Source organism: Strix aluco, chromosome 8 (genome assembly GCF_031877795.1).
Source record: "Strix aluco isolate bStrAlu1 chromosome 8, bStrAlu1.hap1, whole genome shotgun sequence".
NCBI classification, from domain to species: Eukaryota; Metazoa; Chordata; class Aves; order Strigiformes; family Strigidae; genus Strix; species Strix aluco.
In genome coordinates this window covers 10200920-10218803 of record NC_133938.1, presented here as the reverse complement: position 1 = coordinate 10218803, position 17884 = coordinate 10200920, and the positions used below count along the sequence as shown (strand labels likewise).

Genomic DNA, 17884 nt, shown 5'->3' with positions numbered 1-17884 from the left:
CTCAGCCTCCACCCGCCCAAGGGAAGGTGGTAGAAGGGAACAGCTCTGACCTAATGTTGGGGATGACAGCCATCATGCCTCCACACCCAAGGGCTTGACCCCTCCAACCCTTCTGCCTGTTTTTTTCTACCCCCATGCAATTTCTCACTGAAGCTATGATTTCCCAATGCCAAATCTTGAGGGCATTTTCAAAATGCTTGCGTACATGAGGCTTTTCAGGGAGATGCCTTTCAGGGTGGGTCTGTTACTGGAAGGTTCCTGTTTTACTCCCATGCCCGAATTTTTGTGTCACCACCCACTAGGGACCTCAACAGCTTCCCTTGCAGGAAACAAAAGTGGCTCATGGCGAGTGGTGGCACCAGGGTCCAGCTCCAGCTCCGTACTCCATCCTGAGGGCTCCTGGTGGTGGGAAGTGGCCCATTTTGGGCTGAGCTCCCCACCAGGACTGTTGCATCTTTGCTTTGAGGAATATCCCTTTCATGTTTCAGTGCTGTAGGTGTTTTGCAAGACCCTACCTGGGGAAGAAGCCTGCTGCTTGCACCATGCTGGGCAGCACCTCCTCCAGGACAGACTTGCTTTTAAGGTCACTGGTAAGTGCAGAGGAGCAAGAACAACCCTTGCAGAGGGGAAGCCCGTTCAGGGCTGAAACACAGAGAGTAGGAGCTCTGCTAGTGAGAGGCAAAGAGGTACCTCCAGCCCCAACAACTATTTCTGGCATCGTCGCCTGCAAATGGGCCTCCAAAGCGCCTCCTGAGCAGAGGCCGGGGATCCTCCCAGATCCAAACCCTTCACAGCTGGTGTTTCACAGCAGGTCTAACATTTCCCCTTGCCTTGGTGATCAGAGGGGGCTCAGGTACCTGATGTCCTTGTGCTACCTTATCCCCCTTGCATTTGCACAGCCCCAAACACAGCAGAGCCCCAAAACCACCCTGTTCCCCCCAAACTCAGGGGCTGTCAAAAATGCCCCATCCCATTCCATTTCTCCCAGTCCTGCTCCACCTGCTGCCCCTGGGCTGCCCTTGATTGCAGAGCCCCTTAATCCTTTCCTCACTGGTCAAAGGGAGAACTCTGTATGCCACTTGGACAACTGATGTCCCAGAGAAGGCCAAGGCATTACAGGTCTCTCATTTCAATCTGCAAACACCATGGATTGCGAGCACTCTTTGCTCCCACAGTGGCCCCAGCGCTGTCCCCACCACAGCAAAAAACAGACTCTGGTTAATGAACAGCCTGGCAGGAGCAGGTTGCACCATGGCCAGCTGCCCTGGGGAGAGACAGCACTGCCCAGAGCAGCCTGCAGCCACATCCTGGCAACACCAGTAAGTGATTGCCATTCCCACCTTCCAGCCCTGGGAATGGTCCACAGTTGGCTGTGGGTCTGTGCCCTGTGGGATTCAGGGAATGCTGCCTTTCACCCATTAAGCAGGACTGAGTTGGTGCGGTGCCTCAGTTTCCCCACCTGGCAACTGGAGGGAAATTATGTTCACCTCCCCATACAGCCTGTTGCAGCTCTGGGGCAGTCCAAATGCTGAGCAAAAAAAATGTTCCACCTTTTTCTCTCCCCTGTTGACACACAGACACATGCAAAAGCGCTCTTGGCTTCATCCAAGTGAGGAAATAAGAGATGGATCCTACCCAGGAGAGATCATGGGGAAGATGGGGGTGCTGATCTCTGTCTAAGCACCCTCCCCACCCCCACACCGCCTTCCCACCGTGTCCTTCCTTTCCCCAACTGCCCGAAGGCTGGGAGCGCTTGGAGATGCCAGAAAGTCCTTTGGGTGATTAGCAAAATGACCCTCTTTGCTGTCATATGGGCAACAATTCTCTTTATTGCCCACAGGAAAGATATATACAGGGGAGAAGGTTTGTTCTGACATTAAAATTCATGGTGTAGGTTGTAAAAAGGAGGATGAAATGTGGAGAAGAGAGCGAGATTTCCATCAACAGCTCCCCAGAGGGTGGCTGAGGGTGTGGGGAGGTCCTAGGCACCCAGCGGGGACCCCTCCACATCTGGAGCAGGTCAGCACCCCCCTGGAACTGGACACATTAGCCTCGCCAACCAGATGGGATGACCGCCGGGCAGAAGAGGTGGCACCTGCGGACCTCTCCTGGGACCTCTGCCCGCATGGACACCAGCCCCCAAGGCAGAGGAACACATCCCACAAGTGAGAAGAGAAAAGGAGATGGAGAGGTCAGAAGCCACCACGCACAGGGGATGCTGGTGCAGAGGGTCCCTGTGAAGATGCCCATGGTGACAGCGGGAAGCAAAGTGAGAGGAGGAAGGAGAGCAGCTGGCCAGGACACCTGCTACATGGCAGTGGTGATCACCCTCTCCTCGGGCTCCAGGGTGTTCTCATAGGCATGTTCGCTCTCTTTGGACCTGCGTTGGGAGGGAGAAGCACAGCAGTGAGCTCACCCCCAGCAAGACCAGCCTCCCTGAAGACACCACCCTGACCTTGCTGGTGCTGGCCCTGCACTGAGGGGTGAGGTGGGGAGGGCAGGAGGGGTCCCCCTGCCAAGAGGAGAGCCAAGCACCAGCTGGGAATTACTCTAATTTCTAGAGCGGGCTGTTTTGACAGTCAACATCTGCGTGGTGACCTATAGCCACTTTTGGTGGTTTACTCTGTTTGAAAGGTGTGATGTAGCACAAGAAAAATGTGGTGTAGCAGGTTGCAAGGTGGTGGATGGACCATGGGGCTCAGCTGCAGGGATGGGGAGAGACTGGGGAGGAGGGATACTCCCTCACCGCCTTCTCCTGAGTCCCTGGAGAGGATAAAAGCCCCAAAACTAGGTGCGTGGGAGATGTGAGAACCTGAGTGGGAGAGACTGCAGCTCTGCATGTCTGAGCTGTCACCAGGGGGACAGAACAGAGCCTGGGAGCCATGGGGAGGAGGTCTGAGCAAGTGCTTCACCTGAAGTCGGCTGCAGCCGTTAGGAATCTCCCTTCGTGGCCGTTGGACACGACAGCCTCCTGCTTGTTCTCAACACTCACCGCTGTCTCGACGTTTTCCCTGGAGGGGGAGAAGAGAGGAGCTGAAACAGAACAACAGCGGGGCTGTGCCAGGGAGCAGCTCACAGTGGTGACAGCAGAAAAGAAGGGACTGCTCCAACAGTACAGAGACAATAAAGGACCTGGATGTGTGATCCTTGCCTCGGACACCCAGCTCAGCCCCCTTCTCAGCAGAACATGGGCAAGGAGAGACACCCTCATGGCAGATTTGCCGGGGCTGTGCCCAGACACAGAGTGACAACCCCTGTCTCTGGAGCTGGGACTCCCAGTGCTGGGCTGGTAGTCAGCAAGACTCATTTGTCAATACGTGGGATTGTTTTCTCCCACTAACTGGTTTTTCCAGTCTTCTTCTATGTAATCTGTTGCAAAACAGTCTGCTACAGGTCCCAAGTGACACTGAGAGAAACGCCAAGGCTCTGCAGGTACCGCAGCCCTGGTGCAGGGGTGCACGTACACACGTGCAAAGCCGAGCTGCTTTCTCTCAGATGTGATTCTGGATTGCTCGCAGAAGGAGCCATGGGGCAGGGACTGGGTGTTAGACCTCAGCTGGAGCTTAAAAGCTCAGCTCTGGAGTGAGCCCGTGGCCCAAATGGCACTGGGGGTGGTTTAGCTGCAGAGGGTGGGTGCAGGTCCACCCTGCATGCATACCACTGTCTCCTCCAGCACTTGTCCAAAGGCAATTTCAGAGGTTTTTCCAAGGAACAGACTGGCATAAACAGGCAGCAGCTTGAGCTGATAGCTGCTGTCACAGTGACAGTGCAGAGCTGGCAGTACGCCAGGCTGCTGAGCCTCACTGCCCGCTCTTCTGAAGAGAGGCCAGATTAATTAAAACAATCCGCCATCCCCCCTCAAGCCCTCCTCAGCATCCTCGGCCTCAGGGCTGGGAAGAGGCAGCCAGGCATGGGCAGCAGTGGGAAACACCATCCCTGCCTCCCACTCTACAGACCGGGGGCTCCTCCAGTTTGAGGACAAAGGTTCCTCTTTGGGAAACAAAGACTGCAGTTGCAAATCAGACCAAATAAATATATACATATACACATTACGTTATCCATTAGCCCTGAAAGCATCCCAAAGGGCCCTCTTTAAATGCATCTGGGGCAGAAGCCAACTTGCTGAGCATCAGGGTACACCCCACGTCCCCATCTCCTCAGCCTGGAGATGCTGCAGGGATGTGTGGATACAAGAGCAGCTTTGGGTGCAAGGCGCCAGTGCCAGTGTAGAAGAACTGGAACCAGGCTGTAGAGCACTTTTGTTCTTCATTCCCAGTTAACTTTGGGCTTGGGTTAAAATCATATTACTGCAATTTAGCCAGTTAATCTGGGTCAGCTGAGCAGGAGCAACAGCCTGTGGCTTAGCTTGGCTGGCAGCAGGCAAGAGGTAACCAGTCCCACAGAGCCTTTTTCTGATGGTTAAGGCCACCTTGTTCGCCTGTGCTGTGGGCTCCAGGCAGAGAGTGCTGCCACAGCTCGGCTACCTCCCTCTTCTCCCAGCTCTTCCTCATGTCTTCTGCTGACTTGGCTCGGTCTGCTCTGCAAATTAAACTGTTTTGGGCTTGTTTTCCCATGGATATAGTGCACCTGGGAACTGCACTCCCAAACCTGTAGGAATCTAGGCTCAGGTCAGCTCCCTGAGATGTGTGCCCATGTAAACCAGCCATGATGCTGCATGCCCAGCAGTGCTTTCTCATGGCAGAATTAAAGTGCTCTGCTTGGGGTGTCCCTGTGCGGGGAGCAGCGGGGATGGACAGTGCACATTCGCATCTGGCAATAAGTAACAGGGAGCGGAGACCAGGACAGGGAGTCTTTGCTTTCCCTGCCAGGCTCCCGGCACAGTGATCACAGTGTTCCCAGCCCTGGCATGAGGACGGAGGCGGCTGGAAGTGATCCGTGCAGAGGCAGCTAAGCCCAACCCAAAGCAACCCCCAGGGCTCCCACACTTACACTTTCTCCTTACACCAGAACCTATTGACCACAAAAGCGATGGCCACCAGGACTAGAAACACAACCACTGCAATGACACCCTGCGACCATGGCTGGAGACTGCCCCGGGCTGCAGGAAAAAAGAGGACAAGTGTTAGAAATACATCTTCAGGTTTTATCTGCTTGGCTGAGCTTCTCCCATCCAGCTTCACCAACATCCAGCCAAGAGCTTGGTCCTGCAGAGCCAAGCAGAGTGTGCTGCTGTTAATCCAGGCAGGCTTACCTGGGTGATAGCAATGAAAAAAGCGCAAATAACAGCAGTTTTGCTGGAATTTGCATGTGGAGCACGGTGCTTTGCAGTTTTGAGGCCCCATATATACATACATAAACGTACACAGTGGGGCACAGGTGACTCTGGAATGGGGGAACAAAGGACTGGGAACATGGAAAAAAGAAGGATGTTTGCCCAAAGTGACAGGAGAAAGGAGGCAATGGGGATTCGGCAAACTGTTTATTCTCCATTCCCAGATGCCACAGACATTGTTCCCAGGTTATTTTCCAGATACTGTCCAGTAAAATAAGGACCCCACAACAGGGACAGCATAAAATACAGTTGTTGCTCTCACAGCAAATGGTTGCTGGTGTGGATTTTTGTAAAATCTACCATTCAACAAGTTTCCAGAGCAGCAAGCTGATTTATGATGGGAAATAGAAGGTTGAAGTGTTCAGAGCAAGAACCTCCAGCACAAAGGCCAGGCAGGACTGGCGGGGGGCCAGGTCGGGGTGGGGGGTGGGTAGCAGGGGGTGGCCAGGAGCCAGCCGCAGCATCCCTGGCTCCCCCGGGGTCAGACTCACAGGTTCATTTTTCTCTAGCCAGACCTAATCAGTGATCCAACTAAGGGTGGGAAGGCTGCTAGATGTATTCCTGGATGCAGGAGGAACTCAAGGGCAGTGCGATGAGAAGAAGAAACCCTGTCCCAGTCCTTGCTGGGACGGCTCCTCCTCGCTTCCCACTGGCTTTTGGGCAATGGAGCACTCAGACACAGCCAAATGCATCCATCCCAAGTGTTGTCGCATCAGCACCGAAAGACCTTGTCCATGCAGACACATCCCTTTGGGATTTAGTTACTATTTATTCAGTCACGGCTTTTCCTCTTTCTACTGAGTGAAACACCAACTCTTGCACACGGAGGAGGTACTTCTGCACAGGCAGATGGAGCAAGTGGAGAATGTTCTCTGCCAGCTTCAGCATCAGCTTTGGACCACTTGGACCCAGGGCCTGCCATGGGCACCCACGAGGCTGAGCTGCCCCAGGACAAGTGCATTGGTACTTCAATCTGACTGGGGAGCTTTACACTAGCTGAACACTTCATCTGTCTCACAGGAGACAAAGCTCTGCTATAAACAGCAAATAATCTTTACTAGCAGCAATAAAGGTGGTCTGTGTTCTCCGTGTGTGTGAACTCCACATCCACAGCAAGCTCCACGCCTGCTCCACTGCTGACAGCCCTCATCTCCTTCCTCTGGTTTTGGGGAGGACGACTGTCCTTTGTTATGACCTCCAGCTCCTTGAGTCCTTACTGCAAGAGGATTTTATTTGAAAAAAAAAAACCAAACAAAAAACATAACAAACCAAAACAAAGCTATTTTTCCTCTTGGAAGTGAAATCAGCCCAGCTGGCTGATCCACCACCTGTGCCAGTCCAGAAAGTGGTGGCACCCCTGGGCAAGTGACCGGGAGAGCAGCCCTGAACAATGGCCTTCAGCCCCTTCGCCAGGACACTTGTTGTGTTTACTGCAAGGTCCCGGGGCCAAAACTCAAGTGAGAGGAATTCAGGCGGAAATTCCCTCTTGTATCAGTGTGTTTCGGCTGACATCTCATCTTATCAGCAGGCTACTGGCAAGGGTACTGGGGGGGGGCAGTGAGGAAGAGCACAGCTTGGTCCCCTCCTGCCCAATCTGATGGGCAGGAGATGCCCCTGCCCCTGCTGCCCACCACCCCCATGGATGCAGTCCCAAACACACCTTATGCCTCCAGGCTGAGCTTTGGCCTGCTTTGCTTCCTCCCTCACTCTGCCCTTGGCTGTTATCTCAGCCACATTTATTTATTAGTTGTGTTTTATTTTTCCTGTCAGGTCCAGGATTTCCACCCTAAGTCTAGGAGGAGACCAGGTCCAGCCCTCAGTGAGGTTTCTGCCAGGGTTAAGGGAGTTCAAGGTTAACCGGGGAATGAAGTCAGCAATGACTGAAATTGCCAAATTTGCATCTCACGATCTTCAAGCAAAGGAGGCAAGAAGATAAGTAGTAGGAAACCTTCTCTAAGCAGCCACACTCAGGAGGTGATGTATGTTTTTGCAAGTGAAACCTCTCTCAGATGGCTGTTTCCACCAGATTTCAGAGCATCCAAAGCCAAAAGGAAAAATACAAACAAAATCAAGTGGTTCTGGCTTTGAGACACCATGTAGAGCCTGGCTGCAAGGGGAGATGAAGATGGCAGGGGAACAGTAAATGTCTCCACATCGGGCTGAGATACCCCCGTGGGGTGCGGGGAACTCACATGGGCAGAAGAAAAGAAGAATGGGAACCAGGCAGAGGCAAAAGCTTGATAGCATCGTCTTGGGGAGCGAGTACGCTGATGTCAGCCCTGGGGGTCACTGCCTGGCTGGAGTCCCACCTGAGCACACCTTGCTTCCTTGCCAGGAAGGATGGCAAATAGGATGAGTCTCGCCTATGGAAACAGGTCTGTGTTCCTGGAATAATGCTTTACCAGGGATGTCTCTCCTGGGACAGCCTGTTCCTCGGGCTCTGCCACCTTCTCTCTATTTCACCCCACGGCAATGATGGGTTTTTCCCTCCCAAACAAGATCTTCTAAGCCAAAGTAAGCAATGTGGGGTCTGCACCCCCGACAAACATGTGTTCATGCAACTGCAGCTACAAATGAGACCAAGGGAAGTGCCAATGCCAATATAAGCCCTTGCACATGTTGTACCTCCATTTCCATACTCAACGGCTGCTTTGAAGACACAGATCTGCTTTTTGATACATCTTCCCTGAGCACTCGGAAAGCATCAGCTGGCCCCTGTCTCTGAGGAAGCTGTGCCAGGCTCTGAATCCTCATTAAAGGTGGTTTTTGTTTTTTTCCCCTCTTTCCAGGCAACAGCAAAACTTTCAATCCTGCTGACAGTTGAGACCCCAGACTGTTAAATCCTCAGCAAATTGGTAAACAAATACAGGAAGAGCGGTCAGAGCTATGGCATCAGAAGGAGAAAGGGGGGAGGGAATTTTCCAGGACTTTGGCAGCATCAGATGAGTTTTAATTACTTCTTATTATTTCTAGTGTTAGACAAGTCCTTCCACGAATTTCCTAAAAATAATGCCCTCGCCATAGGAAGTTTCTCTATTAAGTCTTCGGGAAGGGAATGGGAGGACAATTTGCAGAGGAAAATATTTGCTCCCTCACCTCGGCAATGATCAAAATTACAGATTAACAGGAAAACCTGCAAGCTCGGGGAGTAACCCAGCACAACGATTGCCCAGAGACGAGAGCAAGAAGAAAGAAAAAAAAAAAAAAGCCTTAAGAAAACAGATTACTCATCTCGGTGCACAGTCCTGACAGAGGTAAATCAGAGCTGCTTTATCTCCGTGTAAGCAGGTAAGATAAACCTCGGATGGCAGTTTCAGCCTTCGGCAAAACAGGTAGAAAGTCTCCATGCCCCAGCTCTGGCAAGACCTCCCAACCCACCAGACACCCACCCGTCCCCATCACCCGCTGACGTGAAGTCGGAGCTGAAGCTTAGGCAGGAGCTAGGCTGTTTTATCTCTTCCCAAGAGGTTCTTTTGCAGTTGTCCCTTGTCCCCAGAGCCACCCCACCGAGCAGCTCCCGCCTGCCTGGGGCTTGGTGCACCTTCCTGCTTGTCCCCTGCCTCAGTTTCCCCGGGAGGTTCAGGCAGCTGCCTGCACTTACCTTCCTGGCAGCAGGCAGGCTCCAGCTCCAGGAGCAGCCCCAGGAAGAGGAGGAGGAGGCAGCGGGCAGGCATGGCGACACGCGGGGCCGTGGGCTCTCGGGGCGCGAAGGAGCAGCCGATCGCGGCCCCTCCTCGCAGGGCGCTGCGCTTGGGCACGCCGCCCTCCCACAGGAATGAGCGCCTGGTCAATTATCAAACGCATTAACGAGGGAGGCTGATGCTCACACCTGGTTATTCAAATCCTGCTGCGGGAAGGGGTGGAAGGAGGTGCCTCTTTCTTTCTCCCCGCGGAAGCTGGCGGGCAATTCGGGGCACGATGACTTGAACCTGACAGTCCCCTTAGGGTGTGGAAGGGGACTCCGCCACAAAACATTTGCATCAGCCCAGGAGGAAGAAATTACACCCAGATGGGTAAATCTCTTCCTCAGCATGGCTGCGGTGCTTGGGGAACGTGATTAAAAAGGATCTGGGTGTCCCCCAAGTCCCCCTCCCTGCAGCAGGAAAGCCGGGGGGTCCAGCGATGCCCCAGCTCTGACATCCTTTCCCACTCCACGGGACCCCGAGCCCTGGGGATGCAGGGATCTGCCCGGCACAGCTCGCACTCGCTTCTTTGCTCTTTTCTGTTCAGCAAGTGTCATTAACAACCCAGAAAAACACATCTATGTCTTAAAAACATCCGTTTAATAAAACAAACCTGATGCTGAGTACTGCCTCCCACACCTTGTTTAATGGAGAGACTGTTAAATAGAGCGAAAACAGCATTCATTTTATTGAGCCTTCAGGGCTGTTTCCAAAATTTCTTTGACACCAGATGTAGAAACACCCGAAGACCTGCAGCAGATAGCAAGGCTGGCCCTTCACATCAGCTGCGCAGATGCTGCGGGACCACGAAGGTTTCAGGTCCCGAGTTAAGCAGCTTCCCAGCCCATGCCAGGTTTGAATGGCTGAAAAACCCACCCCACAGGAAGAATAAAAGCTATTTGGCTTCACAGCTGTGCAACTTCAGTTACTCATGAAGGAGATTTTAAAACTGTGAGCCAGTGGTTTCACTGTCACTCTTCTCGTGGTGTGTCACAGCATCTCTGTAAGCCCAGCCCCCAGGGCCACTGAGCAACCCCCTCGGCAGCATCTGAGCTCCCAGCCTCTGGGTCTGGTGTTCCCCCTGCAGGGATCCCACCTAGGTGCCAGGTCCCCATGCAGACACCCACAAGGGACTCACGCTTGGAAATGTGCAGCACCCTCAGGAATACGTACCCACCAGTGCAGGATCACTGTCCTTCATCCCTTTGACTTTCCCCTGGATCTAGAATAATGTCATTTATCCTGAAAACAAGGGGGAGCTGGCTTGAGCTGCACAAGACTAAAGGCCGGTTCTCAGCTCTCCCCCAAATTCATTTCCATGGCCAAATTCCCACCTGCAAAGTAGGATAATCCCATTCCCAACCCTGCTAGTTTTCGCTTATGAACTCTGTAGGGCAGGGACTCTCCCACTGCACTCAGCAAGGAAGTGGCATGACAGGGACCTGCCCATAATAAGGCCCTATCTAACGCTGGTACAGAGAAAAAGGAATGGCCTGTGAAGAAATAAAAATGAGAGTGAACTTTGGGTTCCCCACGACTTGCTTCCACGTTATCTATCCAGGAAAACATGCAGAGCTTGTGATCTTTTCTGCCTGCTTATTCCTTGTCTCTTAATAAAAGCCCAGAAAAAAAACTGGCTTTTTAGAGCAGAAGGTTTTATCAGCAGATCAGAAGCCCCAGAGAAGCCAGTCCTGCTGCTGCCCTTGGAAAATTCAAGGTCTGAGACATCTCTCTGCTATTGCTAGCCACCCCCAAGTCATGCCTGGGGCTGCAGCAGGTTGCTCACGGGTTCCTTCTGGTCTCCTCCACATGTACTTCAGGTTGTCTTCTCATCCCAGGGCTCTGCCCAGCCCAGCTCCAGGGACCCTGGGCTGATCTTCCAAGGACAGGGATGTCTCAAGGATCCACCTGTATCCCTCAGTGTGGGGACAGGACATGACAGACCAGACCCCAAGATGAAGGCAGAGCTGCTGTGCCTCCCAGACAGGGGTCTTGCTGTTGGCTCTCTCCTGAGGAGCAAATAACACTTTACTATTGCACATTCCCACATTTATATGAAATGTAAGGAAATGTAATTGTTCTGGCCTTGCTGATGAGGCCAGGGAATTGCTCATTTGCTTATCTCAAAGCTCCCCTGTACTCCTGCGAGGCTCCTTTAGCCCACGGCAGCTATTAACAAAGTATGTGCTATTGTGGCCACAAGCACTGCCTGTGGCACCTGCTTGGTTGCATATGGCTGGGCTGGGCCTGAGGGGATGACAAATAACAAGTCACTGTAATGACAACAGGCTTGTTGCAGGGGCAATGTCCTAAATTTTGGCAAATAATTTGCACTCCAGCTCATCCTTTTGTCATTCTGGCCCTGGCTTGGGACCTGCAGAGATGAGAAGCTGCACGTTCCCGCTGCAGCACATTGGAAATCTTGCTGTCTCTCTCATTTAAGCCTTCAGCATCACATAGCTGCAGTAAGCCAAAGCTCTACAGGTCCATTTTACAGGTGAGGGAAACTGAGGCACAGAAGTGGCAAATCATCTTGGCAGCATTTACTTAAACCCAGACACAGCTCAGCTCTCTCCCAGTGACTCATGTGAGCAGTTGGCTGTACAACAGGTCACAAAAAACAGGTCTTGGGATTTCAGAACTTACGCTGGTATCCTCCAAAAATTGGCATTTTTTTCCCACCAAGAAATATGTCAGTTTTAGCCAAAATTAACATTTGCTCAAAGCACATTCCTGAGCTAAAATGTGTTCCTGGGTGATATGGCTCAGAGCACAGATGCCAGTTCCTCTTCAAAAAACGTTGTGGGGCTCTGTGTTTTTATGGAGGTTGTTTTTCTTTCTCCTTCACTTCCTTCCTTCCTTCCTCCCTCCTTCCTTCCCTCCTTCATCCTATCCATCTCCTCCCCCTCTCTTGGTAAGAGCCATAAAAATAAATAAAATAGATGAGAACAAGCCTGAACATCCCCTAAAGAAGAGATTGTCTTTTTTCCTAGAGAAAAAAAGTAATGGTTGCATTTCAATGGCTGCTCTAAAAAGAAAAGTTAAAAAACAAAGCCACAGGTCCAATTTTTAATTCCTTGGGTTTTTTGTCATTTGCCATCACAGCCAAATATTCCCCACCTGCCCCAGAATTCTCTCATTTCCCATGGACACTGGCTTTCAAATCCAGCCTGGGATGGATGCTGCCAGGGGAGAGCCAGGAGTTACAGCTACTATGGAAAGGGCATTTTCTTGGCCCAGTATGCCAGTGTGGATAAACAGCAGAAGAAAAAGGCTTTTTGTCCATTGCACCTCCCCTCTTTAAGAATGCCTTTAAACAGCAATATATTTTCTTATTCATGTGCTGATGAAAACGCGGTATCAATGGTGTGGCAATGGGGCATAGCCTCATGCTGTCCACATCCTCCCCCGCCAGCCTGGGGTTCAACTGGGCCGTTTGCTGCCCTCCTGCACACACATAGGGCCAAGAAAAAAAACACCTCTCAGCATTTTATTAGACATTTTATTAGACCGTTCATGAGTCCCCCCCAGGGCTGATAATTGCAAGACTTGAATAAGCAGCAGGGAGACAGGGGTGGCATGGTGGTGGCTGTGATCATTCCTGGACCCTCATTTGGGGAGGATGTGGATTTTCTCCTTCTTGGGAATGCTGGTGAGATCAGCCAAGACTGCTCCTGGCAGCACATTTGCTGGGAGCTGGTACCCTGCAGCCATCTGAGATGAGGCCAAGACATGGCACCAGCACCGGGGACCAGGTATGCCTTTCATTTTCCCTCGAGATCTGCTCAGTAGCATCACCATGGCCCATGTGTATTTTATGGGACCCTCTGGATGATGTTTCTTACTCCAGTTGATTTTTGTCATGGATCTCTGGGCAGCATTCATGCCAGCCACTGTCTCTGCTGGGGCCTGATGCTGCTGCTCCATACATCTAGGGGCAGCAATGGGCTCTCTCTATCCAGCTGCCCATTTCCACACAGCTGCCAGGTTTTGTCCTCTCTGAGCTCCCTGCTCCTCTGTCCCTGGTGTCAATAGCTGCCAGGGGTCTGACAGCATGTTCACATCAGCCTCAGGCCCCACAGCCTTGGAAAATTAGGCTGAGAAAACACCTACCTGATCCGTCCCACTTTGCCCTGGACTGGGAGGAATCAAACTAAAAATCCCTGAAACAAGGAGAAAAATCCACCTGCCTCTGGTCTGCCTTATTGCTGGGGGATGAGCTTGCATCCGTGATCCCCCCTCAGCTTTCCCATTGGTTCAGAGGGCATATTGCACCCCTAATCATCTCTGAGCGCAGGGGAAAGTGCCACTGCATTGCTGGAGTGGCAGATAGCCAGGATCCCAATACATGATGCTCAGAAAGGGAGAAGGGAGCTGACTTCGCTCTGGATATTCCCTCCTGCCCAGCAATATTGAATGGAATGAATAATTTACTATCCGATCATCTCTAATCTTCGTCCCATAAAATCAGCAGCAAGCTGGGAGGGTTTCTGAAGCCTCCAGCTGCATTTGCTGATAAGACATGAGGCAGGAAAGATTGGAAGCCCATAAAAATGATAATCTCAGGCTTCAGTGTAACTTGGTGGAGGGTTTTCTCCTGTCCTTTCATTAAGGATGGATTTCATGATCTTCCTTAAATAACAACAAGCCTTCTCATGAGGAATCTCCCACCCGAAAAACTGATTGCATCGTCATTAGGAAATAGGAGGCCAAGAAGCCAGAAAAAAATAGCTGGAGCACAGGTTAGTGCAAGGGCCAAGGCCCTGCAGAGCGAATGACACCTAGTTTTATGGGTTGGGAGGAAAGGAGGGGACTGGAAGTAACTTCTGAACACAGAGCAAAGCTTTGGGCATTGGGGCTCTGCCTGGGAGAGTTGGGCACCAGCACCATGCCAAGCTGCTGGCCACAAGCCTGACCATGAGCCTGGCTGTGGAGCAATGCCCCATCCTCCTTGTCCTGTACCTCCTTGGTGTGAAGAGAAACATCACGTGTCATTTTGGTCTGACTTGGTACAGTATCCTCCTCTCCGGCCCCAAATTTGGTGAGTTTGACTATTGCCTGGGAGAAGATGTTAAAGGAAAAAACCCAACTCATCAGCTATTTCCATGTGAATCTCAACCAAGATGGCCAAGAGGAAGAGAAGGAAAGAGTTGGCTGGCTTGGTGGGGGTGGATCATTTCAGGAAATAATTATCCCAGGTGCCAGAATAGTAGAAAATTAAAAGTGTAAACTATAATCAGATGCTAAGTTGCTTTTCTTCTGCTAATTGAAATAATGTTTTCTCTGCTACCCACCACTCTACCCCTTTCAGATGCTAATCCCTATCAAACATGGACTTACAATTACAAATTCATAGGCATCTTTCCCAGGAGCAGAAATTGCTTTGCCCCGTAACCTCTAAGATGAGGTCTTAATAGGAATTCACGAGTAGTCGCTGGTAAAGCTTCATTAGCTGGAGAGAATAGACAAGGGCAAGTTGCAGTGCTCCCTAACCACTCTAGGGAAAAATTAATTTAAATTACTTTGTAAAGTAACAAGGCCAGATAATGTGTTTCCTTCTCGGATTATTGTTTTCCAACACCCTAATGTGCTCGTAGATTAGGTTGCTTTGCCTGTCTTGGTGGTGGTTCATGCTAAATTGTGGTTTATGGAGAGCAGCAGCCTTTGGAAGGAGAAACACCAACCCCTTGGGCCACAGATGGATGGAGGTGAGGTGAGGATCTGGCTGTTTCTCATGAGGCTGGGTTGCTCGGAGGCTGTTGGGGAGGCAGGTAGCAGCCACCTCTGGTACCACTTTAACACAGCCTAGAAGAGAAACCAGGCTATTGAAGGTGACACTTGAGCGTTTCCCTGGTTGAAAACTGGTCCAAGCCACTGGAAGGAGTCCTGCTGATCTGGACAGCTCTGGGTTTGCTACCTGGAGGCCAGATCCTGAGCAGTGCTGAGCCCCCTGCTCCCAAGGGCTGAACCAGCATGAGAAACCTCCCCCAGAAGCCACCATCCCTCAGCAAAGGTACCGGTGTGGGTCTGATTCCCAACCAGCTAAAAACTAAAATGCACTAAAATATGCTAAAAACCAAGCCTGCAGACCCAGGATAGGGGGCTGCGATTTCACACACATCCCTCCAGAGCTTGCCAAGCCTCCCCAAAAGGAGCCATAATTCTCTTCCCTTGGCACCAGGCTGGGTGCTCTTCATGCTGGGCTTGCAATTTAGTGTGGGTTTATGGAGCTTTGCAGTGAGCCAAGCAAGGGGCCACGGAAGATGCAGCGATAAGGGCTTGGCAGAGGGGCTGCGACTCTTCCCAGTGCCCTGGGCTCGCTGCCGGGCTTTGGTGGGTGCTGCCAGCACCTGGTGTTATTAACCTGCGAGTTGTCACGCAGAATGGGCCTGTCTGACTAAATCCTCGGGGGACACGAACATCATTCAACGAAGAGACAAAGAGTTCAAAGGGCCTTTCGGCAACAAACAGCACTGATCATCTCAGCTGATTAAATAGGTTCCCAACAGATCCGGGAGTCCTAGGAGACCAAACTGAAACTGGTAAGATTTATGGGGAGCTACCTGAATTGGAGAGGGAATATATCGATTTTATTCCTGGCTTCTGAAGGGCGTTGGTGTTTTTTTCAGAGCAAAGATAGGGCTGGAGAGAGATGCATCAAGACAGAGGATCAGTAGGTAGAGGGGTGGATGGACAGACTCCCAACCCATCTAATCATTTTCTTGTCCCCACTTACTTGGGGGAAGATAAAAACCCCATTGCACTCAGACCTAGCTTTTGCTATCCTCCCATCCAAAACTGCAACACTTCAAAATAGGATTATAATCCCCAAGGATGAGGTTTCATCCTCATCAGTGACCCATTTCCCTCTGAGCCCTGACAAATTCTGCACCACCTTTGCTAGTGACAAGCCCTGTGTTTTGACAGCTCTGAGTGTGATTAAGTGCACCCTTGAGTCCCGCTTGGCTTTGATGTCTTGCATTAGGCAGGACCCAGCCTCCTGGAGAGCAGAGGAGCATTAGGGAAGGCCATGTCCCATGAGGACGCCCCTGCATGACCCTCTGGGTCCCCAATGGGTAGAAAAGAGCCTGATTTCAGTAGGACTCCCCTGTTCAGCACTATCTGAGGAAGGTACTTTCCTTCTCCATCCTCCACAGCCTTACTGGGGCAAAGGGAGTGCCCTGGGCAGAGTGAGCGAGCAGCACCCCAATACAGCAGATCAGCCTGAGTGTCCTTGAAACATGAGGTTCAACCTGTCACAGGCCTGCCAGACGGGCAGCAGCCCTATTTATTTCCACGCTCATCAGCAGAAGCAGCACATTTTCAGGTGGCATCTCTCTCCTCTTCCTTCTCAGCACCAAAGCTTTTGCCTGGCATCTGAAGGGAAAAAAATAATGGGGCCATCGGCAGCGAGTGAAACGCATCTAATAACCTCCACTCCTTTTCAACGAGCTCCAGTTGTTGCTTTACAAGTGTACTCCAACCCCAGCAAGTGCCAAACAAAAGCTCCCCTCTCCTCCTCAGTGCCTGTTAAACAGCCTTATTATTTCAGCGAGCTGCATCTGCCGGGTGGCAGCTGCAATTACCATAACACAGGGGCAGGATTTGGCCTGGATGCTTCACCCTTGATCCTGCAACAGGCTACAGCATTGGGCTGGTTGAAAAATAAAATGAAAACTAAGGGGAGGGGGGGGGAAATCGAATGTATGAAGTCACTTTTCTGGATGCCACCCAAGCAAACAGATGCAGGTAGCACAGGAGATCATCTTCTGCCTCTGAGCAGCAGCTTCTGTTGCTGGGGAAGGGGGTGGGAGGGACATGGAAAGGCCAGAGGGCTTTCATGTGCATCCAAAGGGTGAAAGAAGCATTTCTTAGGGTGCACTGAAGTTGGGGAGCTTTTCGGGAGCCTTAACCCATTGCTTGGAGGCTGCAGGCCTGACAGGATGATGCCGCAGCTGAGCTGAGTACCATGAGATGGGGACAGGGAGCCAGGGCTCCCCACGGGAGCGTTGGGATGGATAGGAAAGGGCTTGAACAACGCTGAGCTGTGCTGTTGTGCTGTGACAGCTGAGAACAGGTTGCCCTCGAATCCAGCCCTGAATGGGTTTTTGAGGACAAAAGGTGAAGACCCCTGAGAGATGCCTTTGCCTGGGACTGAGGAGGAGAGATTGTTTCCAGGACTGGGTGGGCTATTAATTAAAACTCAATAAATAACAGGGCATTGGCACAGCCACCAGTGCTCCCACTGCGAAGTGCGAGCCTTCACAGGATCGCCTTGCCCCTGCCAAAAATCTCAGGGGACTCAGCAGCCTGTGCTCCCCTGGCAGAGCCAATAGGGAGCCGGTGACCAAAGGCACAGAGCCCATCACCCCCATGTCCGGGGAGCAGGGACCTGTGGGGCAGCACTGAGACCTCCAGGGCCTGGCTGAGATCGGGGGAACACCAGCTGTCCCAAACTTTCTCTACCCCAAAATACCAAACTCTGCAGGAAAACAGCTGCAGTGCTCACATATAGGGGGTTGAACATAACAACTGTCAGTCTATGGTAACTCCATGAAGATCTGGAGAGCTGATCAGTGTGGGTGGAATGATGGGGGGGGAAAGGAGAGGGAGAAGGGGAGGAGAGAGGAGAGGAGAGGAGGAGAGGAGAGGAGAGGAGAGGAGAGAGAGGGAGAGGAGAGGAGAGGAGAGGAGAGGAGAGGAGAGGAGAGGAGAGGAGAGGAGAGGAGAGGAGAGGAGAGGAGAGGAGAGTGGAGGAGGAGAGGAGAGGAGAGGAGAGGAGAGGAGAGGAGAGGAGAGGAGAGGAGAGGAGAGGAGAGGAGAGGAGAGGAGAGAGAGGAGAGGAGAGGGAGAGGAGAGGAGAGGAGAGGAGAGGAGAGGAGAGGAGAGGAGAGAGAGAGAAGAGAAA

The 17884-nt window shown here is 51.8% G+C and overlaps 1 protein-coding gene and 1 long non-coding RNA gene across 3 annotated transcripts; one reads left to right on the top strand and one right to left on the bottom strand.

Annotated features, from left to right (window-relative positions):
- Window positions 1-1809: 1809 nt before the first annotated feature.
- On the bottom strand, window positions 1810-9057 carry PDZK1IP1 (PDZK1 interacting protein 1). The gene is made up of 4 exons (XM_074833212.1): window positions 8895-9057; window positions 4951-5059; window positions 2913-3011; window positions 1810-2380 (listed from the first exon to the last, which is right to left on the bottom strand). The coding sequence occupies exons 1-4, from the start codon at window positions 8965-8967 to the stop codon at window positions 2308-2310; spliced, it is 354 nt and encodes a 117-aa protein (XP_074689313.1). The 5' UTR covers window positions 8968-9057; the 3' UTR covers window positions 1810-2307.
- Window positions 9058-12518: 3461 nt separating this feature from the next.
- LOC141926411 (uncharacterized) lies at window positions 12519-17585 on the top strand. 2 transcript variants are annotated; one of them, XR_012624120.1, is made up of 4 exons: window positions 12519-14689; window positions 14781-14989; window positions 15359-15518; window positions 16332-17585. It is a non-coding gene; the product is annotated as an uncharacterized LOC141926411 (long non-coding RNA). The 2 variants fall into 2 exon arrangements; XR_012624118.1 differs by having other exon boundaries at window positions 12522-14989.
- Window positions 17586-17884: the final 299 nt, after the last annotated feature.

What these genes read in the sequence shown, in the direction of transcription:
- PDZK1IP1 (XM_074833212.1), bottom strand. Translation starts at nt 8,967, where the DNA reads ATGCCTGCCCGCTGCCTCCTCCTCCTCTTCCTGGGGCTGCTCCTGGAG. An exon ending in TTCTGGTGTAAGGAGAAAGT is followed by an intron (nt 3,012 to 4,950) that starts GTAAGTGTGGGA and finishes CTCCCCCTCCAG; the next exon opens with GGAAAACGTCGAGACAGCGG. An exon ending in ACGGCTGCAGCCGACTTCAG is followed by an intron (nt 2,381 to 2,912) that starts GTGAAGCACTTG and finishes CTCCCAACGCAG; the next exon opens with GTCCAAAGAGAGCGAACATG.